The sequence below is a fragment of the Euleptes europaea genome, chromosome 9, assembly GCF_029931775.1.
Source record: "Euleptes europaea isolate rEulEur1 chromosome 9, rEulEur1.hap1, whole genome shotgun sequence".
NCBI classification, from domain to species: Eukaryota; Metazoa; Chordata; class Lepidosauria; order Squamata; family Sphaerodactylidae; genus Euleptes; species Euleptes europaea.
Window position 1 is genome coordinate 43,080,068 of NC_079320.1, and position 27,918 is coordinate 43,107,985.

The 27,918-nt window shown below is 38.5% G+C and overlaps 1 protein-coding gene across 2 annotated transcripts in view; it reads left to right on the plus strand.

The window, feature by feature from the left end:
- The window catches only part of ARHGAP10 (Rho GTPase activating protein 10), a 168,744-nt gene that overhangs the window by 60,615 nt on the left and 80,211 nt on the right, over positions 1-27,918 (plus strand). The window contains exons 7-14 of one of the 2 annotated variants that reach the window (XM_056855461.1): positions 258-362; positions 3,442-3,571; positions 5,084-5,190; positions 6,053-6,147; positions 6,624-6,711; positions 7,843-7,888; positions 8,569-8,634; positions 22,768-22,842. In XM_056855461.1, coding sequence (XP_056711439.1) covers positions 258-362; positions 3,442-3,571; positions 5,084-5,190; positions 6,053-6,147; positions 6,624-6,711; positions 7,843-7,888; positions 8,569-8,634; positions 22,768-22,842 — 712 coding nt within the window. The remainder of the gene's footprint in view (positions 1-257; positions 363-3,441; positions 3,572-5,083; positions 5,191-6,052; positions 6,148-6,623; positions 6,712-7,842; positions 7,889-8,568; positions 8,635-22,767; positions 22,843-27,918) is intronic. The other variant, XM_056855462.1, reaches the window with a different exon arrangement.

Below are 27,918 nucleotides of genomic sequence, written 5' to 3' on the forward strand. Positions count from 1 at the left end.
AAAATTAATTTTATATAATTCCTTCATTTGCACTTTTGGAGTTCAGCTTCCTTTTTTGGCAACTTTTTACAAAGTTGTCTTCTTCCTTCAAGGCATTTAGTTGTTCTCTGTATTTTTCAGTAGTAGAGGTCTATATGAGGTTTTTTTAAATAAATCAAATCATTTATTGCTTTTAAAGATTGCTGTACAGAATAGGAGAAGAAACCACTCTTTATCATTTGTCTATGCTAAAAAAAGTTCTCCTTGTTCTATTTCAGGTCCTGTCATTTTTTCAGGGCATGTTCACTTTCTACCATCAGGGCCATGAGCTTGCCAAAGATTTTAACCACTACAAAATGGCTTTGCAGATCAATATCCAGAATGTAAGTGAAGGTACTCTTTTTAAAAAAAATTTTTTGAAGCTTTTATTTGTAATTAAAGTAAGCTTCTTGTTTGTGCTACTGTATTTACTAGAAAGGAAGACCTTTAAAAAAAAATTTTTTTTGCTTTCAAAAAGGGGGGGCGGGTCATCTTTCACTTGAGAATATAGACCCGCTCGGTGGCGCTATGCAGAGACAGTAGGAGGTTGATGTGAAAGGTGCCCGCTTAGAGTGTTGGAGAAAGATCACAAATTCATCCACCAGCATAGAGAAGTGGCAATGAAAGCGATGCAGTATCTGGCAAAAAAGAAGAAGAAGCTTTTCTGGTTACTCTGAGTTTGGAGGGAAGACCGAAGGGGGAGGGTGGACTTGCTGGCTTGGGAAAGTGCAATGTTCCCTGCCTGGCAAATGTTGAGGAACGGTAGGAACGGTGAGGTGAATGTTCTTCTCTACTAGAACTGAACCATGTTTCTGGCTCAGAATTTTACTTCACATCACTTTTTCCTTCTTCCCTTGTGTTTCAGGCAGGAGTTTCCTAGTTACTTCAGCTTGTGTTTCTTCCGTTGTATTTCAGGCAGGAGTTTCCTAGTTACTTCAGCTCTTTTTTTTTCCTGAGAGAGAAACCCCCTAAAAGCCTGTAGGCTTTTAAAGGAATTTAGCACATAATTAGCCCTTGCTGTTTGGAGTTTGTGGATATTTTAGGTGGGGAAGGATGAAGACATTGCTGCTGGATTGGTGATATAATATAGTATCTTGAAAAAAAGTGTGGCTTCTTAGTTTACACAAAGCATTGTTGGGGGGAGGGCAATTTAACAAGTGCATTGCCAAGGAGAATTACATCCTTCTAAGCCAACTGATTTCAATGTAATTCTATTTAAGATAGCATTGCCGGTTGGTCAGTCATTATTTCAGCCTTTGTCTAGTAGTTTGTCTTGTGTGGTTAAAAAAGTTAGTCTCTTGCTTTGTGATCCAAAACTATTCGTGAAGAGTTACAATGCAAAGAGGTGTAAAAAGTGAAAATAATTATTTTATTCTGTAGTCTGTTTATACTTCCTCCTTATATAGTTTGCAAAGAGTGCAAACAATTTTTTTTACTATTTGTATAAACTTGTGGGTAGAGCCTAATACTAAGAGTTTTAGTGGTAAATTGTGAAGAGCTGTGCTGGTCTATTGACTGTTTATGATAAAGATTGATTGATTGATATTTCCTCCTTTTAGGGGGAGAGGGTCATCTGCTTTTACATATAAGATGCGCTCTCTTTTTTAGGGGTGGCGTCATCTTCCTTTTGAGTCAATACAGTGTTTCATCTTTGTGTCTGTGAATCTTTAGGGAATGTATTGCCACCTTCTGGCTAGCAGGCGGTATGGCTCGTTGAGCCTTAGTGCCATAGCCAAATGCAGCACCCTTGCCCACTATTGTGTATGCCATAGAAGACAACTTTCCTTGTACCTTACACAATCACTTTGAGGACCATTGTCTACAATAACTGATATCCTTAAGCTTATGGAAACCTGTTTTTATATTGTGGGAAGAATTCTGCATGCAGATGTAGTTTATGTAAGTGCAAGCCCAGAAGACATTACACAAATGCAAATTCACTCTGTTCTCTGTTTTAAATTTTATTTTATGTTAAAAAGCTAACTTCATGTGAAATATGCACCACCGTTAGTATTTCTACATTATGAACTTGATTATTTTAGTAACTAAAGGTATGGTTTTGATCTTCTGTGAGGACCTACTAATTGTGTATATTTGTACGCTGTGCTGCAGCTCTTATGCACAATATGCAGTACAAATCACCAATCAAAAGGTCTTCAATGGACCAGTCATAGATACTTGTATCCAGTGAATATCCACCCTTAAAGTAATACATTGGTATTTAGACAGCCATTGTAAATAGTTCTAACTCCAAGATCTTCATTCAGTAGAGGTCAGTGGGAAGTGAAGCTGTTGTCAGTTGCATGGATTGCAGGTATCTGTAAAATATACAATATGGTAAGCAAATACCATATAACCACTTACTGGCAGTTATAGAAAACAAAATTGAAAAAGGAATATTGTCACAATTAGTAGGTTTATTTTCAAGAACTCTTAAGAAAATGACACAACAGTATTCAAGCTGGTATTATTTATGCTATAAGAATATATTAGCGCATAATTGATGGTGACTATTGTTGAATGAAAGGATGATTTAAATATTGCAGTTACATCTTCTTGCGGGTGAAGACTTTGGCATTGGATTGTACCTACCACTCAGCTAAGTATGGAGAACCACCTTCCTGCTGAAGAAGAGGCTCTCCTTCCCTCCACACTTAACTGAGTAGAGTGGCAAGATAGGATGCAAACTATTGTTTACATCGATTAACCTTTTCACTTGTCAGTTCATTTTTCATTCTTTTGTATTCTGTAGATCATTGGATATTATTGACTTAGGGCTTTAGGGCTAGTTGGAATTTCCAGTCATACATTGATTAACAGACTAATATTTATGAGTGGCTATCTGGATGGTTTCAAAGAATTCTGTTGTGTGGTAAAGTTGGTTTCTCATGCTACTAATCCACCATGTGGATTTATTAATTTATTGTGACCATAGGGAGTTTAAACTGTTTCTCTGATGAAAGGGAATTTAACCAGACTAGATATCCCTGGCCTTTACAGTCCGGTGAGCTGACCCATTTGATTCTCTTACAGCAAGGAAATAAATCCTCTCAGTCTTTTCCAAGTCTTCCTTTTTAATCCAGGCATCATTCCTGGTACATGTTGTCTGGAGAGACAGAGTATCATTAATCTGAAGCAGTTCCTAAAAGGGGTTATTGAGGTTTTCCCCTGAAGCAGGCCACTGGGGTTCTTAGTGCCCTCCTGTTGTTTCATCTAACTTTCATCTAATGTTTGCAGCTAATGTTTCTACAGTTTAAAATCTTCTCGAACTTATAAAAATGGCCTCAAATCCCTAATTTATGTTTAGAGATGTCAGATGCTAAGAAGAGTTTTACTCACCCGCCTGTTATTCTCTTATCTTTATAGAATACTCTGTTTGCTGTTTTCAGGCATTAAAAGCTTTTATTATTTTCTCTTATTTAGACGAGAAATCGTTTTGAAGGAACAAGGTCAGAAGTGGAAGAGCTCATGAACAAAATCAAGCGAAATCCACAGGAGCATAAAAGAGCGAATCAATTTACGATTGAAGGCTATCTTTATGTGCAGGAGAAAAGTAAGATACTAGTTTACTTTCATGAAAAGATCTTTCAAACATAAGTGCAGAGACTGCTCAGGATGACCCTAACATTCATCATACTTGGGGGGAAATGTCAAGATTTCTTTTCTTTTTTTAAAAAAAATTCTCTGACGAGAAGCCTAACCAGCTATCACTCTGGGGGCTAATGTAAGAAGTTGTCAGTATCCAACTCCTTTCTTTATAACCAGACTGGGTTCTTCAATGTCCACAATGGGCGGAATTGAAGCTGACAAAGTTCTTTTAAAAGGTTTCTCATGCTACTAATTAGCATTCGTATGTATTTTAGTAGGAGTAAACTAACTTTCAAGGCTTCTGGTGGTAATAACTTTGAACAACTTGGGGAAACACTAAAATAGTTAAACCAGAGGAAGATTTCTTTAGGAAAATATATATTCAGGCATGTAAAAATAAAAACCAAGCAGCATTCCAACTCATACATTTACTTTGCTTAGGTGTCGAAGGAAAAACTGTTTAAAGTTATAGATTTGACTCATCCAGTTGCCCCTGTGTCCCAGCTGGAAGAATGTAGATTTTTCATTGCAGAACATGGGCATGAAGCTGGTCTATTGAACATGCAGAACTTGCCTTTCCTAATTTGCTGGGGACAAGTTGTAGCCTTAACCAGTCTCTTAGATTACTAGATTGAGTGAATAATACACAAAGGTCAAGGAAAAATACTTTTTTCCCTTTAATATAATCAGGGCTTTCATTGAAAGTGTTAGACAAAAGTAGCTTGGCACAATGGCAGCCAATCAATCACACATCAAGTATTTAAAGGCAATTAATAAACTGCAAAATGTGAAAATTCCTGAAGACACTTGTGAACCTAAACAGAAAGTACAATAAATATTTAGACAATTGTGAATTTGAACTCCCATATTCAGTTACAGTTCTGAGCTTTAGAACAGTAGGTATATTCAGATATACAGTAAAAGCAAATCATAATTTGTCATTACAGCGAGAGCTTTGGAAGCTTTTGGGCTTGCATGCCCCCCCCCCCCCATCCAACTCTGTTGTGGGTTAAGGCACTCAGGTCTTCTGCATTCTTAACAAGCTGTGATTTGTTTTCCTGTTTACAAGCCAGGATTTCAAACCGTGATTTAATCCTAGTTTGGAATCCTGGTTTTTAGCCCAAACCCCCCTCCCCTCTAGTTTTATTCCTCCCAGTTTGTACAGAAACAAACTGTGGTTTGTTGGGAATATTTCTCTTTCCGAGCTACATGCAAAGGTGTGTGTGGGAACCATTTCCAAGATTTTTTCCAATAATTTGCAATTTATGATTTGTCATTTTTTTCAGAATACTGACAACGATTGTATGGTCTGTTTCCACTCCATTATCCATTGCCTTTGCTGAGTTCCTTCCCTAAAAGCAAATATTTAATCTGAAGGCTCTTTTTCCAGAGTACTTTGTAACACTACGCAAAACATCAGGAGATATGCGCAGTTTCACATCTCAAATAATACTTAAGTTTCTTATTGTCGTTGAAGGGCCTGCCCCATTTGGTTCCAGCTGGGTGAAGCATTACTGCATGTACAAGAAGGAGACCAAGAAGTTCACAATGATACCATTTGAGCACAGGTCAGGTGGGAAAACTGTAAGTACATTTCACATTTCATTGTTCTTCATGCCTTATATCGAAATAGGAGTTTGAAAGATAAGATGCACCCTATATCTCTTCTCTGTGCAATTCAGTTTTTGTTTTAAGTATAATAGGCAAAAATAATTGAATGATAGATAACAGTTGTGGAAAGTTGTAGAAAGTTGTAGAGAACAGATAACATGCTATCCCAAAATGTCCTTTTTATCTCTAGTATTTCTTTAACACCAAGGGGATTTAAAGTTTAGTTTAAGAATAGCTAGCCAGTGAGATGCATTCACTAGAATAGGTTCATAAAAGTTGTAATCTGAAACTTGGGATGAATTGTTGGCTTTGGGAACAGAAGGCTCTTTAAGGGCTGTGCAGGGACCTTACATTGTCTTCCCTCCCATCCACCACAGGTTATTGACAGCAAAGAAGCATAGGTTGAACAAACAACCGCCTTTGCATTTACATGGCCTTCTGATTCCAGAAGCCTATCCCTCTATTTTTCAGTTTTTTCTTGTATTCTAAATGCTTGCAATACTTGTAAGAAATGCTCAAAGCCTATGAAAGACATAACAGGTCTTTTCTGTGTTTCACATTCATGACTGTACTGTTAAAGGACAGAATGTATGTGCTGTTTCAGAAAATGCTGTATGTAAAGTATCTTCAGTTTTAAGGATTCCGCAGTTCTATTGGATGAATACGCTTAGATGAGTTTGTATGGACCAACTGCATGGTAGCAATAAGTAAATGTCCATGCACATGAAAATTTTAAAAAATTACAGTTTTAATAATAATCTTATTAATTTACAACTTGGTTTCTGTAGATTATAATATTGTCTGTGCTATTTCAACGTAATTAAATATTTTTCAGGGCGAGGTGGAAATTTTTATCCTTAAATGTTGTATCAAGAGGAATACTGATACCATAGATAGGCGGTTCTGTTTTGACATAGAAGTAGTAGACAGGTAAGTTGAAAGGTAAACATTAGGTTTTCATATAAAGCATTTAACATCTAAGGTTTTCAAATATTTAGCAGTAAATAGCTTTCGATTTGAAAGTGCTAACCTCTCTTAACTAGTCAAAAAGGTAATCGTTTTTCAAAAGAGAAATGTTTTAACTTTGAAGGCTAAGAAGGATGGAATTCATATGCTGAGTTCATTATTCCAGTTTTGTCTATTTGGTATTTTGAATGCTCTGTGCACAAAGTCATAATAGCAATCTAAATTAAGCCATGCTAATTATGGGTTCTTGTGTGTCACCTGGATAGACACAAACCTTTTGATAAGTAAGATTTTCATGAGATTTAGCATTCGTAGGTATTGGTTAGTATATCTAATATTTAGTCATGGCTATTTTTCCTATGATGAGATAGTTGGTAAATGATTGTTAATGCTCATCAGTGGTTAAAAATAACTTTTTCCTATCCTTTGTGGTTTTGTAGATCAGTTATGCCTGTGACTGTACAAGCCAGCTCAGAAGAGGACAGAAATATGTGGTTGGAAGCCTTAGATGGAAAAGAAGCTGTAAGAGTAGAATTATGTTATTCTTTTAAAAACAAACAATTAACAACTGTGACCGATATTAACCGTTCCTGCTTCCTGTTCTGTTCCTTTTTTCATTTCAATTTATGTTTTTTTAACACCAGAACAACCAAAAATGTGGTTACCTATTCCCATTACAGTAGCTAGTGGGATTATTTTTAAGTATCAATAGTTTTTTTATGATAACTGGTTTACATTAGTGTGCATGCAGAACAAAATTAAAATACAATAGGTAGTAATTCCAAATATTCCATTCCATTATTCGTATAGCAGGTTGTTCTTGAGCAAACAAAACTAAGCAGAATCATAGTAATGGTAGGGAACTCAGGTCCATTCTTTACTCCTCCCCCGTCCCTCCCACACCATCCATGGCCAGATAACACAATATCGACCACAGTGTAACACACAGTGAGCCAAACAAACAAACCCCTTGTCAGTTAGTAGCTACACATCATTAAATTCTTTCTTTTTGTTCTTTCTTTCTGTCTGTTTTTTTTTTAAAGACATAAGTTGCATACTGAAGGGACAGTAAAAACAAAACACACATCACAGTCTCTGGCAAACGTAACCTGGTGTAAAATCCCCTTATCCAACTGGGTGATCAGACACACTGAACTTGAACAAAATCTATCCAATGGATCATCCCAGAGTTGTTTAAAAAAATGTTTCCACTTGACCCAGTTGAATGATAGTAACCCTGAAACAGAGCAGCAGACAAATACTACAGAGAAGGCCAGGCCCCAAAGTTGCATTTAAAGATGCATTTCTTTTGGGAAAGGATGGCTTCCTAATTGGTATGCAAAGCCTGGCAGCCAAGAGGAAGAACCTAGCAGTGAGGGGAAGAACGGAACTGGGGTAGGGGGTCTCATTCATAGGTGAGAAGGGGATGCATATTATACAGAGGATGCATATTATACAGATTTATTTCATGACCTGAAATGTCTGTTTGCTGTTTGCCTACTGATCAGTAATTGAAAATCTCTCTTTTGGGTTACTTTCTGTTGAAATTTTGTATTAATGATTCTTGTTTCACAAAGGATATATTGCTGCTTTAAAAAAAGGCACACTGTGCTGGCTTCTTTGAATACACTTAATTTTTTATCTGTCTTATTTTGCTAGGTATTCCTAACAAATTTGAACAGAGCTAATGCAAAAAGAGAAGGAGGTAAGTACTTGGGTCAAAACTGTAGTTGTGTTGTTAATATACTGTTACAATCTTTTTTTTAAAAAAAAAATATTTCGAGAGAGAATCGTCGAGTTGTATCTCTGGATCCAACTATTGGGGACCAGCTTTTAAAGCCTGCACGAGCGCAGACATACATTTGAATATATGGTGACAAAAGTCCCAGCGTCATTATTAGCCCCAAGTAACTTGCCCACTTTTGATAAATGCAATCAGAGAAAATAAAACATGTGCAAAGATGCCTTTCCGTATGTAGAAGGTATCTTTTGCTCATGAAGGGACTTTTTAACACCTCATGCTCCATGAGAAAAGTGACATGAAATCCAAAGGTACCTTTTGCTTTGACAAGAACGTGTGCAGCCTTGTTGCCATAGCACCTGTTGTTCAAGTTGCTGCATAATCTCTTGCACAAACGTTTGTGGGACAGTGCTAGTGGCTCTTTTCATTCTTCTCACAGTTCGTTGGATACAGTGCATAATGTATTAGCTTTTTAAAATTCAGGGAGAACCATATCACTTGAATTATTTTAAAATGTGATTTAAAAGGAAAAAAATTAGATATGATTAGATGCAATCTTGCTTTCTTTGAAAAGTAGTGTTTGTGTTCCTGTTGGAAAATTATAAGGTATCATTGGACCTAAAATGTTTTTTTAACACTCTTAGGTGCACAGTTGGATAAGATTGGGTTCACTATTCTCAGAAAATGCATCAGTGCTGTTGAAGCTCGAGGTAATGACAAACTTAGTCAAGTGTTACTTTTTATGTTGGTTTATAATCTGAAGTAGGGAAATGAGAGACAGACCTCATCAAAGCGATAGTGGGCTTAGCATGGTGTAGTGCTTAGAATTTTGGGCTGGGATCTGGGAGACCCAGGTTCGAATCCCCACTCTGCTATGGAAGCTTGCTGGGTGATCTTGGGCCAGTCACATACTCTTAGTCTAACCTAAATCACAGGGTTGTTGTGAAGCTAAAATGGAGGAGAGTGTCCTGGCTAGCTTATCTGCAGTTGGAGTCAGGTTACAGCGTCTCTCTGCTTAATTCTGGCACTTAATGAAGCTTGGATTTCCGTTGATGTGACCACCTATATAAGATATCAGGTGAATACTTAACATCACAGCTCAAGGAGAGAAATAGGACCACTTCCATTTAAATCCCTTCTTTTTTTATTACCTGACAACAGTCATTACAACAAGGAAGGTATATTACTGATGAGTGAATAAAGGTGACAGAAGAGAATGGATTCTTTATGGTATTGGATGTGAACTGAGATTTCCCTAGCTCATGACTCATGTGCTATAGCTTTTAAAAGAAGTTGTATGTATGTGCAAAGGAGTAAAAAGGAGTATGTATGTGTGTATACTTAGACGTTGACACGTCCATTTCAAAATTACTTAAAAACTGGCAATGCAAGTCTGTACAACTTCTATGGTTTTACTTATCAAAGCTATTAAGATACATCAATTCTTCCAAATCTTTTTCTGAGGGTTCTTTGTCTTTATTGAAATTTATTTGTAAACTTCCGAATAAAATTTATAAAGCTGTAAATTTATTTCAGTAGATGGTGTGGATTGTATTCTCATCTTTTATCAAAGGAATATTCAGCCTAATCCTGAAGGGGGGGCAGATCCATGGCAGCTGGGAGCTGTGTATTCGCACCTCCTCCCCAGAAGCTTCCTGGCCACTGCGGAGGCTAAAAAAACAAAAAACAAAACAAAAATTTTTAAAATCTTAAAAAGGGGGGAATCCTTCATTGCCCACAATGGGGCTGCACCACTGAAAAAGGTGGTGAAGCCTCACCGCCGCTCAAGGGGGCATTCCTGGGGTTAAAGGGCTGTTGAAGCTGCCTATTAAAATATTCTGATAACTCAGTTGTCATTTGAATTTTAAAAGTCTCATAGTTACGAAGGGAATCATTAGAATGCCATAAACCAGGTGGTCTAACCCCATCTGGAAACTGAAGGGCTAATGATATGGGGATGTAGTCAGAAATAACAGTAACATCTGTATCACAGTCAATAATCTGGGGCATCAGAGAAACTGAAACAAGAAAATAGTCTAACTGGAAACAATTATGATACACAAAAGTAAAAGTGTAATTTCTGTCTGTTTGGTGGAAGGTGTGCCAGGGATCAGTCAAACCTAGTTCAGTCATGTGTGTGTGTGTGTAAAGTGCCATCAAGTCGCAGCCGACCTATGGCGACCCCTTTTGGGGTTTTCATGGAAAGAGTCTAACAGAGGTGGTTTGCCAGTGCCTTCCTCTGCACAGCAACCCTGGTATTCCTTGGTGTCACATCCAAATACTAACCAAGGCTGACCATGCTTAGCTTCTGAGATCAGGCTAGCCTGGGCCATCCAGGTCAGGGCAGTTCAGTCATATAGACTTTAATTGTAGATCTTACCAAGAATATTCGTTTTGTTGGGGTGTGCTTTGATCTAAGACAGTGTCTAGTAAGTAATTAAAATCTCTCCCCACCAACAGACAGTCATATGTAAAATTTACCAAGTGGCTGAAACCGTGTCTGGAGAATCCACATTTGAACCGTACACATTAATCTTAATAGAATCAGCACTTTTCACTACCAAAATAATAAAGCAACTATTTGGTTCTGTTATCACTTGCTAAACCTGAAAAGAAACAAACTTATGTATCAATATAGCAACACCTTTAGATTGATTAGATGTATCTATAACGTATACCTCACCAATCCAATTTCTACACAAATAATTGTTATCCTTTGCGGTTATATGAGTGCCTTGTAAAAAAAAAAAAGCCATATCAACTTTAAGATTTTTAAGATACAGAAACTGAATAGGTCAAGCTGTGTATGGTAAAAAGGATGCAGAATCTTGGAGAAGAGATATTGATGCAACAATGGGAGACACTATGATCAAAAGCGATAAAAGTTACAACCAGCCAATCATTGAGAGAAAATTGGTACAAGATGTTCTATCACTGAAATATATGTACAAAAGACATTCAGAAGACAAATAAGGAATACAGACAAATGTGTTGGAAATGCAAGAACATTGAAGGGATGTTTTATCACGTGTGGTGGTCCTGTAATATGGTCAAGAAATATTGGAAAGAAATACATGCAGAAATGCAGAAAATTAAAAAAAATTAAGTTCCCAATGGACCCAAAGAGCATGTTGTTGGGGATTACACCAATAGGCATTACAAAAATATTAGAAGAACTATTTAAATATATGAAAACAACTAGAGTCAAATTAGCAACAAAATGGAAGTCAGAAGAGTGCCCAGGTATAGAAGATTAGAAGAGTAAATTAGCAGAATATGCTGTAATGACAAATTTGACAAACTATGTGAACAGAAGGCTAATTAAAGAGTTCAAAGAAAAATGGAAACCATACTACATCTAATCTCAAAATTTGGTTTGAGGGAAAAAGTAAAAATATCTAACTTCCATTAACAGGCTAAAATTAACAGTTTCAATGCAGATCTAGTGAGCACCACTACTTTGCATTTCAATGTCTGGGCAAGTTACACAAATAGCCTAATGGGTGAATAATCATTCATTATCCCCTGCACTGCATAGTTATCTAAATATAAACACTATATACTTTTTTCCCTTTCCCGTTTTCCTTCTGAATCCCTTTATCATATAATAAAAAAACAACTTAAAAAAATTTGTTTTGAGGAGAAAGGTGGCATCCGAAAGAAATATGTCTGCTGAGATGAAATTTTAGATTACTTAAGATTATTTGTTTTGTATAATGTCTGGATAAGATTATAAATATGAAGCAGTTTATAAATTAACAAAATATTTGCATTATTGTATTTTGGATATAAATTATCTAGAAATTATGGGATGGAAAGAGTCAAATATATAAATGACTATAGAAATATTATGGTTTATATATCTAATATACTGTTTGTCCCAAAATGAAATATTTTTAAAGCTATAACGGGACTGTCAGTGATTGTGTAGATGATGGTAGTTAGTTATCTTGTCTTAAGCATGTTAGATCAATTTCATGTGTAGTAGCAATCTCAGTGTTATCTATTTTTTGTTTATTGTTGTTCTTTGTATTTATTATTATTATTATTTTAAAAAATCCTTGAATGTTAAGATTTTTCAACATAAATAACCTTTTGACGTTTACTGAAATCCCTCAGGCCCCTAAGATTCCATCATTTTTTCTTTAGTTACGTTGTCCTTTCATAATGGCATTGAAAGTAATTTTTATGCTGCATTTATTGAATATCTTATGTGCAAAGGTCCAAGTATAAATTGAGTCAGAGTTTATGTATTTCCAAAAAGTTAATGAAAATTCAGAATTCTTATCACAGCCTTTAAGCTTAAGCAATTTTAAAAACTATGATCTTGGGTTGTGTCCTGGCACTCCAAGTGTAGAGCTAAGTATAGTGGAATGGTAGGGTACAATCCACTATTTCGATATGTAGTAAGCTGCTGTGATGGCAGATTCCTGATTTTAATGCAATATTTCTGTCTGCCTACATTGTAGTTGTAGTTGCCAAATTACAGCCTGGAGATTCACTTTTTGAATCCACTAACAAAGTGGGAAGCAAAATGGTAGTTGCTTTTGTATGTAATTCTCCTTGTTCTTTCATCTGCTTCTCTTCCCCACCTGCTGTATAGTACAGTCATATACATATTTACCCAGAGGTCCCTTTGAGCACAACGGGGTTTACTCCCTAGAACATGTGCTTAGGGTGCAGCCCTAGTAAGGAGAATGACTGGGTGTGCTAGGCACAAGGCTGAGAAGAACAAAGGAAGTGCTACTGGAGGAATTGGTGGGAGAAGTTGCAGCTTCTCAGTCTCTAGCTTCATTATGCTACACCTCTGGCTTGAACTAGGCAATTTTGTTTTACTGTACAGTTTTTGAAAACATGACATGTTACGATGATTCCATATATTATTTGGATGCCACCAAAAGGAAGACCATTAAATGTACGGACAAGATTAGTGTGCTGTAAGGTGCGACTTTATAGATGCCCTAGCATTCACCATTCTTTTATATATACCACTCTTAACAGCTGGTTATTTGCTGACTCCTGAACTTTAATGAATCTTGTAATAGTTGTAAACCATTTCTTGCATGCAGGAGGAGATTTGCAGAAACTATTTAGGGACAGATCATTTTTTTCTGTCTTCTGAACACTCAATAAATCTAAGAGTATTTAGCTGTATGGTTAAAATTGGTATTGATTTCTTTGAGCATATGTAATAACGAGGAGTACATGGGGAAAAATTATACCCTTCAAACAACCTAGTGGGTAAAAAAGCTCTGACCTTAGAATGGCTTCACCGTAATTGTCTTGCACTTTTGCAGTTCATATTTCAAAACCAAGTTATGCTGAAAACCATAACGGACAGATGCCTCTGCAAAGTCTTTGTCTCGATCCCAGGTTTTATCTTTCAGTTTCAGTGGATGTGAGGTTAGTGTGGGTGGAAAGAGGGCTGTCTAGTGTAGGTGGAAACTGAGAATAGTCTTGTCATATTGAAGAAAAGTCTGGTATGCAAAAAAACAAAACAAAAAAAAAGCAAAGGGGAAAAAAGATGAAGATATTGAACATAACTTATCAATAGCTGAATAACTTTCTTAGTTTCAAGTTACTTGGGTTCTGAAACAGGAAACTACACATTGAGCTTAGTTTTTAAAAGATGGCACTTTACACACACAGAAATGAGATGTCTATAATGCTGTCAGGTCACAGCTGACTTATGGCGACCCCTTTTGGGGTTTTCATGGCAAGAGACTAACAGAGGGGTTTTGCCAGTGCATTCCTCTGCACAGCAACCCTGGTATTCCTACAAGACTGTAATTAAAATGAGTATCTGTGCAATCCTGAAGGGGGAGCCGGAGCCGCTTAGGAGCCAGCTTGACCTAGCGCCCGCTCTGTGCCACTTGTGCCATCCAAAGTGGCACAGACACTGGCACAGCGCAACCTACGCCATTTCTGGGGAGTGACATGGCAGCACAAGCCTCATGCGCCGGTGCTGCCTCCCCTCCTCAAGTGTGAGTGTGAGTGCCAGTCTCCAGGGGGGCATTCCCAGGGCATTCCGCGAGGTGGATCTGCTTTTAGGCAACTTCCAGAGCCCTTTTGTCTCAGGAATGCACCATTTTGCAGGCATCAATTTACGGGGGAGTTTCAGGGGGGGGGTTTAATGCAATTTTAGCTTTTTTTGCCAGCCGGGGAGCCTCTCAGGAGGCGGTACGGCTGCATTGTCCCTAGCTGTCATCTATCTAACCCCCCTTCAGAAATGGGCTGTCCATGACCAGTCATTAAAGGTATGGGCATCTTAGTTTCAAGCCTGATAGGAAAATGAATTAAAGTATCTTGTGAAGGGTAAGAATGGTCCATCATCAGATTTAATGTTAATGAGAATTTGTTGTGGATAATGTGTTGGAGGCCCTGAATAAGGGAGAATTATTGGTCAGACTTTGGAACCATGTTCTAAGTGTTCTTGTATTCTACAATACACTGCCATTGTTAGCCAGCAGTCCATTGTGAAACACCTAAATGCATCACAGTGCATAACCTGTATGCATAACATAAGCCTGTAAAACTGTGTTTGTCCTGCTCAGGTTCAACATACTGCCTGTTGGTTAATCAACCTGCTGGGATGGCAGCCCAGCTTGCCATTAGTCATGCAGGGATCATCTTTCTTTTGTGTTTATTTTCATCTTCCTATCTTTTTCTTTCTTTTCTTTTCCCCTGTTCTTAGACTGAGGTCTTTAACAATAAAACCATAAAACTTAAATAAGACCCATCTCTAAAAACACCTCCCTTTGTCTCTTCTCTGCAGCTTCCAAAAATGAGCAACAAAAGTATGCTGAGGGTCAGAGTCCTCTAAGAGGAACTGAACCTTTTGCTACAAGGTTGCTCGAGAAGATGTGGACCATTTGTTAAAACATGGTATAATCCATTTTAGTCTAAGTTGGTATACATAAGGACAATGCTAAAGGATATGTACCAGTGAGTCCACTGATTGAAGAGGGCAGGGACACAGCCGGTCTGAAAAAGGGATCTTTAGCATATGGCCCAGCAAAACCATTGAAAAAGGGCAATTAAATCTTGAATGCATAAGGGTTCTACATAACTTTGGACTAACCAGAGTATCCATATAGGAAGGAAGATTATCCTTATACAACAGGCCCAGGGCAAGTGGAGAACATGTCCTCCGAGCATCAAAATGAGTGTAACTTATAGATCAATTTGGCCACATGTTTTTTACATTGATCTACAGAAGAAGAGTAAAGGTCTTCCACCTTCAAATTTACAAGGGATAGCTTATATTCAAACTGCTGGAGCCAGGAAGCCTTATAAGAGTCCTTGAAGGCTAAGCTTACTAAGCTATCCTCTGGGGCCTCAAAAAAATAGATGAAACCAATAATTAAAGGCATGCACCCAGGCACATGCTTCTATTGAGCTAAGACCAAACTCATAACAAAAGGCTGATGATGAAGTGCACCTGGGGAGCCCTCCAGTTGCTTGAAGGAATGAGGACTGCACTCTATTTATGGAATTGTCTACATCAGAAATCCATATAGGGGCACCATACAAAAATTGTGACATCACTATTGAGTTAAAGACTCTAATAGCTCCTGCCCCATTAGAGAGAGAAAATCGCAAAATTGCCTTCAGAGTAGCCGTAGACTTCTGAGTGGCCAATTGTTTATGACATCTCCAGGACAAGGTGGATGAAATAGGACACCCAAATACTTAAATGAGGAAACCTGGGAAATCTTCCGCCCATTAATTATCCATGTCTCTCTTTTGGTGGAAGAGCGAGGAGTAAACTTAATAATTTTAGTGTTAGTAAAATTTATAGATAATTCCTCATTTAAACATTAAATATGGAACCTTTTCAGAGTCCAAAGAAGACCTGGGTTTGGGAGAGCCCAAAGAGAGACCCGGGTTCAGCATAAAGTAAAAGTGGGACTGAAGTATTCAGTAATTTAGGCACATGGAAAGAAGGGTCCATAAATCAGACAGTTACAAATTAAAAAGGGATGGCACTAAAAGGCACCCCTGTCTAACCCCTTGGACAATAGGAAAGGGAGCAGTTAAATGACCCTCCCTATTGCACTGCACTTGGGCTGTAGAATCAGTGTAAAGGTTATCTTCCTATCTAACAGTGGGGGAAGTGCTCAAACCAATTATTTTGTTGTGGTCAGTTACATCTCTCAAGAACAAAGGCAGGAAACCTATGGCTTGACTTGGGTAAAAATTGGGCATGGAGTACATACTTGACAATATCTGCTGGACAGGAGGCCCAGTTTAACAACTTGTCTGATAAGGAAATGCAGCATTTTTTCGACTTTGAAATGTGTACTTGGCTTTCAGTATTTTGCTTAAATGTTCGCCAGTCTATTCTGAAAATCCAACTCTCAATTTGCACTGTGGGGCCTAGTTTCATTTATGGGTGAAGACATCATCTTTATTTATTTATTTGAGGCACTCTTAGTTTACTTTTCTCTGGTTGATTGACCTGAAGATTAGAGTTATATTAAAAATTAATCTAAAATCATGAAAGCATTCCAGTCCTACTTTTGAAGACTACAAGAACAACTCAGTAAATTACAAGAGCCTACAGAAGGATTAGTCGTCCACATAAAAAAACAACAACAAAAAAACCTCTGAACAATTCTATTTGCACAATTTCTGGAGGATCAACAAAGCGAGTGCCTTATTGACAGACTCGGGGACTCCATTTCACAGAGATCTTGCAGGGACTCTCCTGACAAGCCTGCAGAAGGGAATGACAAGTAGGCACTGGTCTGAGGAGCGAAGTTGCTGCTTGCAAACATACTGGGAGAGGTGGTCAGTTCTAGGCTATGTAATGTGCCTTTTCTTTTGCATTTTTTTTCACTGGCTGTCCTTTTTTATTTTTTAAAAAAGTGTTAGAAATGGAGGGTGTTAGTTGCTGATTGAAGGAAGTTTTATGTGTGAGCCGAATAAACACTGGGAGATGGATGCTTGAGAGGCTATCTAGTATAAGGTGCAATATATTTAGATGTCACTGTACCATAAAATTGCTATTCAGCCTCTATACCTGATATAGGCAATTAGGGCAACAGATATGACTACAATAATAGACCAGAACTCTAGGAAGAGATAAAGAGCAATGCACTTGTCTTTGAAAGACACATTACCATTATCTAATGCAGGAGAGTGATTTGTCGAAGATTCCTTTATGATGTATGCTATTTTGGAACGTGGTGAGTAATAGAAATGGTAAAGGGTTATGTATTTGGATGGGTGACTTCCCAAAAATATAAGGGTTGTGATGCAGAGGCAGGCAATGGCAAACCACCTCTGAAAGGTACTCTTGCTTTGAAAACCCTATGGGGTCGGCATAAGTCAGATGTGACTTGATGGTAAAAAAAAGTTATGTAACTAGAGCCTTGTTTATATTCCTGCACTCCGTAACAGTTAGATGTGTGGCATTGAGTGGTAGTATACATTTTTCTTCCATCATTTGGGAATTACGTTTTACTCTGCAGAAAGTCTGTATTGGGGATTTATACGTTTCCTACATTTTGTTGCAATAGCTGCTTGCTGCAAAGATAGGTGGCAGCAACGAGTTGTCATTCTCTGTGCTTTTAGGGTAAGAATATTTCTCTTTTTTCTGGTGAGGAAATAGAAGGACATTTCCCTATGGGGGGAAAAAGCAACAACCACAAAAAACCGGTAAACCCATTGTGCAAAAAATGTGTGATTTTTAAAATAAAACGAGTTGTAGAAATTTTTAAAATATCGTTATTACAAAACTATTAAGGGCTTATGCAAGTCACGAAAGTTTTCCCCTTCAAAATATATGTGTTAATGAATGTATCCACCCCTCAATTATAGCCATTTCGGACATTAAATTACAGCTGCCCTATAGTACCCATGAAGTGGTATTTTGATCTACTAAAATAATATTCAGCTATTCTTCTGTAAGTCTTTGAAGCATAAAAAGTGGTGTACTGTTAAAACTGCCGAGCTGTATTGCAAGTTTTAGTCTTTAAAATAAAGACACTTATTTGGTTTAGAATCATGAGATAAAAAATGATCCCAACAATAAGTGTATATCCTTTGTTTTCCCAGAGGAGAAGAATTGTATGTAGTATCCATGAAATAAATGTAGGACTATCACATTTTTATGGTCCAGTGTCTCTGTCTTCTGACATAGAGAGTCTTAGTGGATTGAGCTTTTCATGGTAAGCTGTTTATTGAGAACTTCAATCGCTCTCTATGTCACTTTATGGATACTGGACTAAGAGTAGAGCTAGTAAAACACATGACATTTATACAAACTAGCAATGGCTTAAATCAGCATGCCAGCTTCTTCAGAGGTGGTAGCGCTTTCCCACTGTTTTGGTCCACAGTTCTTAAGTTCTTGTGCAGAGTAGCATATGAAGGCAAAACTTTTACTTCTTGGTATTGGAATGCCTTATCTCCAAAGAAAACTAGTGGTAATAGGATCAACAGAAGGGTAAATTGTTCTGTGGCTTTTCTTGTTAATAGTATTTCTTCACACAACACATAGTTATTGTAGAACTCCCTGTCCTAGGATGTGGTGATGGCTGCCAACTTAGAAGGCTTTAAGAGGGGAGTGGACACGTACATGGAGGATAGGGCTATCCATGGCTACTAGTCAGTCAGATTTATTAATACGGCAAAGCCATTAAAATATTCATATCAATTACAAAATAGAATTACAAGATACAATATCCAAAACTATGGGATACATAATTCTTAAATAAAATGAACAAGTTACTATTAGCTAAAAACCTCAAATTAATAATAATATTTTTGGTTTTAGGCTAGATTGCCAAGCCCCTTCTTTGCCTGGCGGATCTAGTATATTGCAGCACAGAATTTAGCTACTTGTTTCATTGTCTGGGCTGACCCTTCCCATAGGAGATTCCTCAGCCTCCTTTCCTCAGAGCTGGCTACTAGTCAAAATGAATACTAGTCATAATGCATACCTATTTTCTCCAGTATCAGAGGAGCATGCTTATTATATTAAGTGCTGTGAAACACAGGCAGGATGCTGCTGCAGTCGTCTTGTTTGTGGGCTTCCTAGAGGCACCTGGTTGGCCACTGTGTGAACAGACTACTGGACTTGATGGACCTTGTTCTGATCCAGCATGGCTTTTCTTATGTTCTTACGTCCTTAGTACTGTCTACAATTGAATACCCACTGGGTTGTCCGCATTACCTAGCACTGTATTCTTTTATGACATCCTCATCTTCTCAGTTGTCTTGTAATCTTCCTTGTATTGGGATCCACCATTTAATATTTTCAGTTTGGAGCACCATACAATGCAGCATAGAAAAGAGCAGCTACAGCATTTTTAACATCTGACTTTCATTGCTCCTGCTTTATATATACATTTAAATTATTTATACCCATTTTTAGGTTTGAAAATGGCATAAAAATGAAAGTGTCATCTCTTTTCAGTTTTCATTATTTCATTCTTGAATTTGAAATACTCAGTAAGATGAGTTGAACTATTGCACATTTTCTTAAATAGTTACTTACACTGGGCAGTGACTTCAAAGCAAGTTCTCCATTGTGATGTCACTGCAGAATTTTGTCCGGTTTTGGAGGCTGATATCGTACAGGTGGTCCACAAGCCACAATTATGTGGGTTGTTACTGTGTGTGTTCAGGAAGTCCCACATTTTTAGACATGTGCCTGTATGAATGAGGCTAGTTTCCCAATCTAACCCAAATTAACTGTGGCAAAGCCAAACTAAGTAAGTAACAAACCTTTCTACCCTGGGGTCATATTCTAAAAGGGAGTTGCAAGTTAAGATTGTAGCACATAGCATGAGAACTCTGAGGCAGATTCTTAAAGAATCTCTAGACATAGACAAGGGCTAACCAAGGCCCCTAAGCATTTCTGGAAAAACAACACTGACTTCTGAATATATAAAACAGAGAGTTTAATTAACATCACCAGTTAGAATCATATCAAACACACGGACGGTATCAAATACTAGAATGCCTGCTAATATTCCTACATCCACATACTTGTACACTGAATATTCTCAAGAGAGAAGATGGAAGTTTAGAGAGAAGAAGCAGAAGGGAAATCAGAAAACAGGAGAAGTTGTTTGGGGTGATTCCAAAGCCAGAAACCTAAACGGAACTGCACAAACTGGGAGGTTTGGACTTCTGAGAGGGGCGCACTTCCCAAGTCAGAACAGGGTCACAAGCAGTGCAGAAAGTGTCCAGAACCATCTACTTAAAATTCCTATAGGTAGTTGAGATTTTGTCATTGTGTGAAATGAAGGGTTTCTGTAGAATGGATAATGAAATAATCGTGGTATCTTAAGAATTCAAGATTATGCACAATATTGTTGAGGGTGATTGTGTACTTCCCGTAGCGGCTTCAAAAGAGTTCTGCCCACGTGCGCATACCTCTAAGCAATTCATATGCCTCTGCTATTAGTCATGCAAAAAAGGATACAGAAAAATGTTCAATGGTAACTTAAAACTGTTACGATTTTTTTTTATTACCAGAGAGGTTTACAACAAAAGTAGTGCAATAAAAAGATGGAACAATGGAATGCTTTAGGCCTGGTGATTTGTATGTGACAAAGCTGGAAGAGCTAAAGAGGATCTGTGCTTCTGTTGCTAAATGAATAATAGTAAACATGAAGGGTCTGCCTTCTTTTCTACCTTTTAACCCAAGTCAGATTGCTTGGTTCTGTGAGGTTCTCCAGCTGCCCTGGGCAATTCCCAAAAAGTCACTCACTCAGACGGTCAGGTCAGAAGCAGGTAAACTTTATTGTAGAAGCAACAGGCACAGCTAGGCACACGCAAAGGCAAAGCTGCTAATGACTACTTAGAAAATACTGCATAGCTTTAAGCATGTCTACATCACAGGTGCATAACCCAGAAGCCTGGGAAAGGAATTGATAACACAGTCTTGGCCAGGAAGGCAAGGCAGACATCAAAACAAAGGACTTGCTCGTTAGCAGTTGCTTGCTAGCAGTCAAGGACACGGGGAGGAGGGAAGCACTGGGAGTGAGAATATACCGACAGAGGCCTGACTCATGTCAAGAGCCAGACTCTCGTACCAGACTCTAGCCGCTTGTACGGGCTAAGCCAAGAGAAAACCAACACAGTGTGAGGGTCTGTACGCCTTGCCTTGGGTAAGGCCTTTGCCTTGTATGTTTTCCCCCCCCTCCCTGGACTCGTAAAAGCAGTCCAGGCCTCTTGCCTTTCCTTGGTTCAGGCGCAGCGTCTGACAGGCCCCAGGTTGGAATGTCTCTTCCCTCTTCCCACGTCCCTCCCTTGCTCTCACTGACTCCCTTCCACCACTATGGCCTTGGTGGGTAGATAGTACTAACAAGCTCTGAGTTCTTTGATGTTTTGTACCATGCACAATTATCTCGTAGATTCCCATAACATACGTTTGACATCTGCTTCCCTGTAGGGGTTATAATTCTGTCTTTGTGAATCTGTATTCACTTGCAACTTTAACAGTGTAAGGCCTGTACTACCTGAAGCTTCCAATAAAGTTCCTTGTTTCTACATGACAGTCTGAGCAAGTGATTTTATGGAGTTTGCACAGGAAGGTTGGGAATCCTCACACACAGTACCTCACAGGTTCTTTGGATAGGTTACACTGGGCATGCTTTGTATGAATGTAAAATGTGTGCTTTCCCACCTGTTTTAAAGTGTGTCCTTTGTTCTTGACACTAAAACACATAATCTTCAATAGGATGAAAAGCTGATGCAGTTAGATCTGATTTTAGCCCTTTAGCTTTCCAGACAGCTTCCTGCTGGCTGCTTGTTAGCTTTTAGAAACCTCTTTGTGAAGATATCAGTAGATATTGATGAGCTTTCACATGTGCCTCACACCTTCTGTTCGAAGTTTATATTGGTGGCCCGCTACTAGATTTAATCCCGTACTGAGGAAACAGGAAGCTAAGGCCCCCGGGGGGAGGATTACTGCATTAAATACAGGTATTATATGGATGACTCCAGTAGCTGTTTCCTACTGTAAATTCTCTTCTCTTTTCCCCTTTTCACTGTGGATTTTTCCTTTGTCTCCTAGTCAGGAAGTTAAAAATTTCAGGTGCACTGGTAGTCAGGACTTGCAAACTTGGAATGGGACAGAAGGGGAAATGGAGTCACATATCCTTATTCTTATGTACATAATGGTGGCCGTGCCAGTAGTCAGCAGCTACTGTGGGGACATTCGCCTTGACCAACTGCCTTTATATTTTAGGAGCATCTCATAGGTCATTATGAGATACTGCAACTGAAAAATTCCCTCAACCAGACAGGGAAAATGACACTGAACGTATGGCTGCTTAAATTTAGCTGAAATGTAGGGCCATTGATGCATGTGTGAACACATGAAGCTGTCTGATACCAGGTCAAAATATTGGTCCATCTAGGCTGATATTGTCTATTGTTAGTGGTTCATCTGGGCAACAGGTAGAAAAAAGCCTTTCTCAGCATTGTGCTGCTGAAGATGATGGGTTTAATTTGGGGCTTTCTGCATACAAAGCGTCAGTTCTATCGCTAAGCTACAGCTCCTTTCCTAGAACATAAATCCTTGTTCCAAGACAGCTACAGCCCCTGGAGAAAAAAAGCTTCTGCTAATATTCGTGCCCTCTCAGGAGTTTTGATTGCTGAATGCATTCTGAATTGCCTGAATGCAGGCAAATTTTTAAAAATCTGGAGGTTGACCTGCTACTCTTTCCTAAACTTCCCCTCTGTCGAATTCCATACATTCTAATGATATGGCATTCTTTTTTTTTTTTACAGAAGCTATGATAATGAATTTATTCTTGAGACTGATTATTAAGTGCTTTTAAAATTTGCCTTTTATTTATTTTGTGCTTTTATTTTCTTATCAGGTATAAATGACCAAGGATTGTACAGAGTTGTGGGGGTGAGTTCTAAGGTCCAGAGACTACTGAGTTTGTTGATGGGTATGCTTCTTATTTTTATATTACCATTTATCTTGCCTCATTTCGCCTGCTGACTGTTGTGTATATTTAAGTTCTTGTGATAGCTGCTTGGGGGGGGGGGTTGTTCTGGAGATAGAGACAGAGAGACAGTGTGGTGAAGTAGTTAAAATGCCAGATTAAGATACTGGAATACTCAGGTTTGACTCCCTGCTCTGCCATGGAATCTCACAAGGGCCAGTCACTCTCTATCAGCCTAACGTATTTCACTGGATGATTGCTGTGACGATGACCTTGAGAAGGGTAAAATGATAGGTTACTTTGTACCACCGCTGGGGAGAAAAGCAGAGTATAAATTTCTAATTATATATCTATACTCCATATGGACTTTGGGAAAAGTCGAAATGAATAGCATTTCATTTCTAGGGTTTTTCTCCCCTATGATAGAATAACCTGGCATTTTTGAAAGAAAAATCAAAGGTAGTGCATATGTTATCTTTAAACATTCTAAATAGTCTTTAAATGGTCTCAATTGCAGCTTTATAGATGGAGGACCTACAGAGGTTGCAGAGTTCTTTTTCTGACTTTAATTAATAAATAACTGTCTAGATTAATTTTCTGGGCTGGATTTTGTTGCATGCCTATTTATTGGACACAATTTATATGTTAATACCCCTTCGTATTTGTTCATGGGTACTGAGGCTGCGAGAGATTACCCCTTCACACACCAGTTATAACTCATCACCTTCCCAAGGATATCGGTACATAGATGGAATTCTTTATCTGCCATTCGTAGCAGTTAGGACTGCATTTTTTCAAGATTTCTTGTCCAGGACACTTGACAGTACATGCAGTCAGATGAGCCCACTGGGATTTATTTCAGCTTCCCAACTCTCCCAGGCCTGTCACTTGACAGCAGCATGGGTCTGATTCTCAAGGATTCATTGATATTCAGAGAAGCTATTTTGCAACAGGCTCCTCTCCAGAACCATGCATGCTCCATCTGTGCTGATAACACAGTGTTCTTTGGCAGAGAAAACTAGAGGAAACCAGCAAGTGAATTCATTTCATTACCCCAGACATTACGTGAATGGCAAAGCACTTTCATTTTATATGCTGCTGTCAGTTCCTTGCCACCTGTATGCCTTTCTTTTAACAGGCTGTCTCTTCAGAAGTTATGATAGGATGTCAGGCTTGAGAGCTTATATGCCATGAAATGTCATCTTGTTATCAGGATCGTGCTAAATATTCATTTACTAACAGTGATTATCGATATCAAGTAATTCTTAGGTGTGCATGTAAATTCCTCTGTATCTTGAACTAGTTAGGAAGTAAAAAACAAAGATTGATCAAAAGCCACAGAGATAAAATAGATGAGGTTGGCTGTCCTGGAATTCAAATTTGTTACAGGGAATCAAAGTAGGAACCAAAGAAAGAACTTGATGTATTTTGAAGTATTAACGGGACTGAAGATAGTTTCATGCTTTGTTCAAATAGTTAATTATTTATTATAATTAAAAAAAGTTAATCCTTAATGCGCATGGATGCTGATAGTTCTGGGCAGAGAGATTTAATTGATGTAGAATGTTTGCTAGAGCCACAGCTATAATCCACAGCTATTCTGTATCTTAAAAGGGAACAGCCAAAATGGACTACTTTTGGGGCGTTTCCATATCTGCCTGAAAGGAAGCCTCGCTGATGCTGTGAAAGTAGTTTCCTTTTAACCTAACCAATAAGTATACATTTAGTTAAGTTACTTTTAATTTCTTCTAAAATGACTATTCACGTTTCTGTGTTATATGATCTTGCAGGGGGAATGTAATCCCATCCAGAACAGATGTTCCTGGGTTGACCTTGTTCCTCACCCACTGCACTCCCATCTTGTCTGAATTAAGTTTCAGTTTATTTACCCTCCTTCAGTCATTTCACTGTCTCCACACACTGGTTCTGCACTTCTACTAACGCCCTGGATTTAGAAGGAAAAGAACGTGCCCTCTGGGAAGGAGCAATACCAGCATTACACTGATCCTCCCAAGCCCATTGTGATCAGACACTCTAGAAGAATGTTGTGGTTGAAGGCTGCTGTGAGGGTTAACAGGGGCAAGCTGTCCCTGCCAGTCAACCAGTTTAGATCATCTAGCGGGAAGTAAGACAGGGCAGTTTCTGTGCCATCTCCAGGTCTGAATCCAGACTGAAAAGCATCTAGATATTATGTGTACTAATATGATATGTAAATAATATTATTTTTTTTGCAAAGCAGTGTACAAATTACCTGAGACCTTGGAGCTCAAGATATATTGTGGTCTTCATTGCTAAAGAATCTGCCCATCCTTGTCATGGATTATGCTGATGTTTAAGCTCTTCTTTCTAGCTGGAAAGAAAATAAATTTGGTATTTGAGATACATGGAATGTAAATTCTGGGAATTCAGTCCACAGAGGAGCATGCTGAACTTTTAGCTTCCTATGGCCATTTACCGTTTATGTTTGATCCACACAATGAGCATATGTTTGTGCTGTCAGCTTTGTTGGACATAAATAGTACTGTTAGAAAGTCAGGAGTGATCTCTATGTGATGGGAGGATTGTAAAGATACATTTTACTGGTGACATTAGGTTACTGTTTCAAGTATTTATTTGGCATAATGGTATGTTTCATAATAAACCCTTGTGACTGCATCTAACTTTTTAGAAATTTGCTGTGTTAACTAGAGAGCTAATATGATGTAAAGAAATGAGGCTTGGACTTGAAGCGGGACAGAATTTCAGTGAGTTTTTACACTGAATACTACAGACCTGGTTTCAGATTCCTGCTCGGAATCAGCTAATTCGTGATCTCTCAGTTAGTCTGCTTCATAGTGGTTTTATAGGGATAAAACCGAATAATGCCATACACACTGCCTAGAAATTCTTAGAGGAAGGTAGGACACAAATATAATAAACAAGGAATGCCAGATCCTTTCTTTACCCACTTCATGATAGATTATGCAGAATTCCAGGAGTCAGTGAATTCAACTTTCAGCATGTTGATCCTATCTTAACCTTACTTGATGACCTCTTGAACAGGGAATACTTTGAGTTTTAAAAAATTGCGTTACCTTATGATTCTGCGGGTATCAGCCTGTGAAAATCCAGAGAGGTGGTAAGAGACACTGCTCCATTAGGTCACTATCACAACTTGGAAGGCCTTATGATTCAAGATATTGGAACTGAGCAGTGGACTTTTGTTGTTGCCTTCAAGTCACAGCTGACTTATGGTGACCCCATCGAGTTTTCAAGGCAAGAGACATTCAGAGGTGGCTTGTCATTTCCGCCCTCCATGTCTCTTTCCTAGTATTCCTTGGTGGTCTCCCTCCCATCCAAATACTTGCCAGGGTCGAGGCTGAGAGTATGTAACTGGGCCAAGGTCACCCAGCAAGTTTCCATGGCATAGTGGGGATTCGAACCTGAATTTCCCAGATCCTAGTCCGATACCTTAATCCAATACACCGCGCTGGCTCTGAAGCAGTGGGCTATGGTGACAGTAATATGTTGATGATACCCACCTCTACTTCTTGTTTTCCTCTGATTTTAAGGAGGCTGTGGTTTGTCTGAACCCTTGATTGAAGGTGGTGATGGGCTGGATGAGGCTGAGTGAACCAAAGCTTAATTCAAACAAAGTTGTGGGTTTAGAGGTTCTTCTGATGTGAGATCTGTATGTTGGATACAGCCACTAAAAAAACTTAAGGGCACTTAAGTTCTTAAGAGGGGTTGGCAATTCCTATTTCCCTTCTTCTTGCTGCTCCCCTTTCAGCACCAGTCCCTCGAAATGTTCCTGAAGGTCCAATGGCATACAGGAACAGCATAGTGGGGTCTGGAGTGGAAGGTAGGAATCAGTGGAAACCCCTTTCCTTGTCTCAAGAAAACCTAAGTGCCCTTAAGTCTTCAAAATGTGGTTGGATACAGGCCAGTGACTGGTAGAAAATATTATTTGACTTGTATTTTTAAATTATGTTTAAATAATTGATGTAATGAGAAAATATTCAGTTACAAGTAAAAATTGGCTGGGACAGCCTTTATAAGGGAAGCACTTAGTCTCTGTTCAAAAGGACTACATCTTTAATAAAGGAGCCTAATTTGATCTGTTGCCTCTCTGACAAGCCCAGTTACTTCTGAAATATAAAATCTATGGACTGATCAAAATGTAATCAGTGTCGGTTACCACTCCTGTAATTTTTGGCATGTTTTCTGTCACTTACCATAATTTAAAGCAACAACAACAAATTGAAATGTATCTTAGGGAATTACAAGGTACATCAGTTCATTTTATTTGTGATGCACTGGACTGTAAAATAACATCTTCAAGATAAAGTGATAGTACAGATTTGTATTTCTTTTAAAAAGTCTGTGCCATAGTTTCATTTAATTTTCTTTGTCAGGATGAATTTTTTATGTTTTATCATCCAGGCATTTTACAACTCAATTTTACTGAACCTCTGACTAGTTATAGAAAATGAAACCAATATGATGGTTGTTGTAATGTGTAAAATTGACAGTAAAAAATAAATTGTGACTATATAACTTGGTTCCTCTCTTCCTTTAATTACAGATTCAGCCAGTGATAGCTTACTCTCGATTTATGATTTTTGAGCCATAATTTAGTATACTCTATTAACTTCTTGCAGAGTGACTGGCATCACTATAGGAGCTTGTTTTTCTGTATAGCACTTAAACAACAAGATTTTTATTATTATAATAGTCTCTCCCCACCTCTGCCCAGAATATTACTACAAGAATAGCAGTTCATTCCTATGTACTGGGAGCAGTTGACTCTGATTGGAGCAACTCTGATAAGATTGCACTGTAAATTTCTCACCGAGAAATCCTGAAGGGGGAGGAGCTGCTGAGGAGGTGATGTGACCCCTACGCCAGCGTAAGTGCCACTTGCACCAGCTAAGTTGGCCCAGACGCCGGCGTAAGGGCACTTACATTAGTGTAGGGACACTGTGCACCAGAACAAGGCTTGGGCACTGGTGTTCCCTTGCCAACTGCATTTTTCCCACGCAAGGCCTGATGTGGGCATTGATGGGGGCATTCCTGGATGTGGAGCTGGCATTAGTCAGC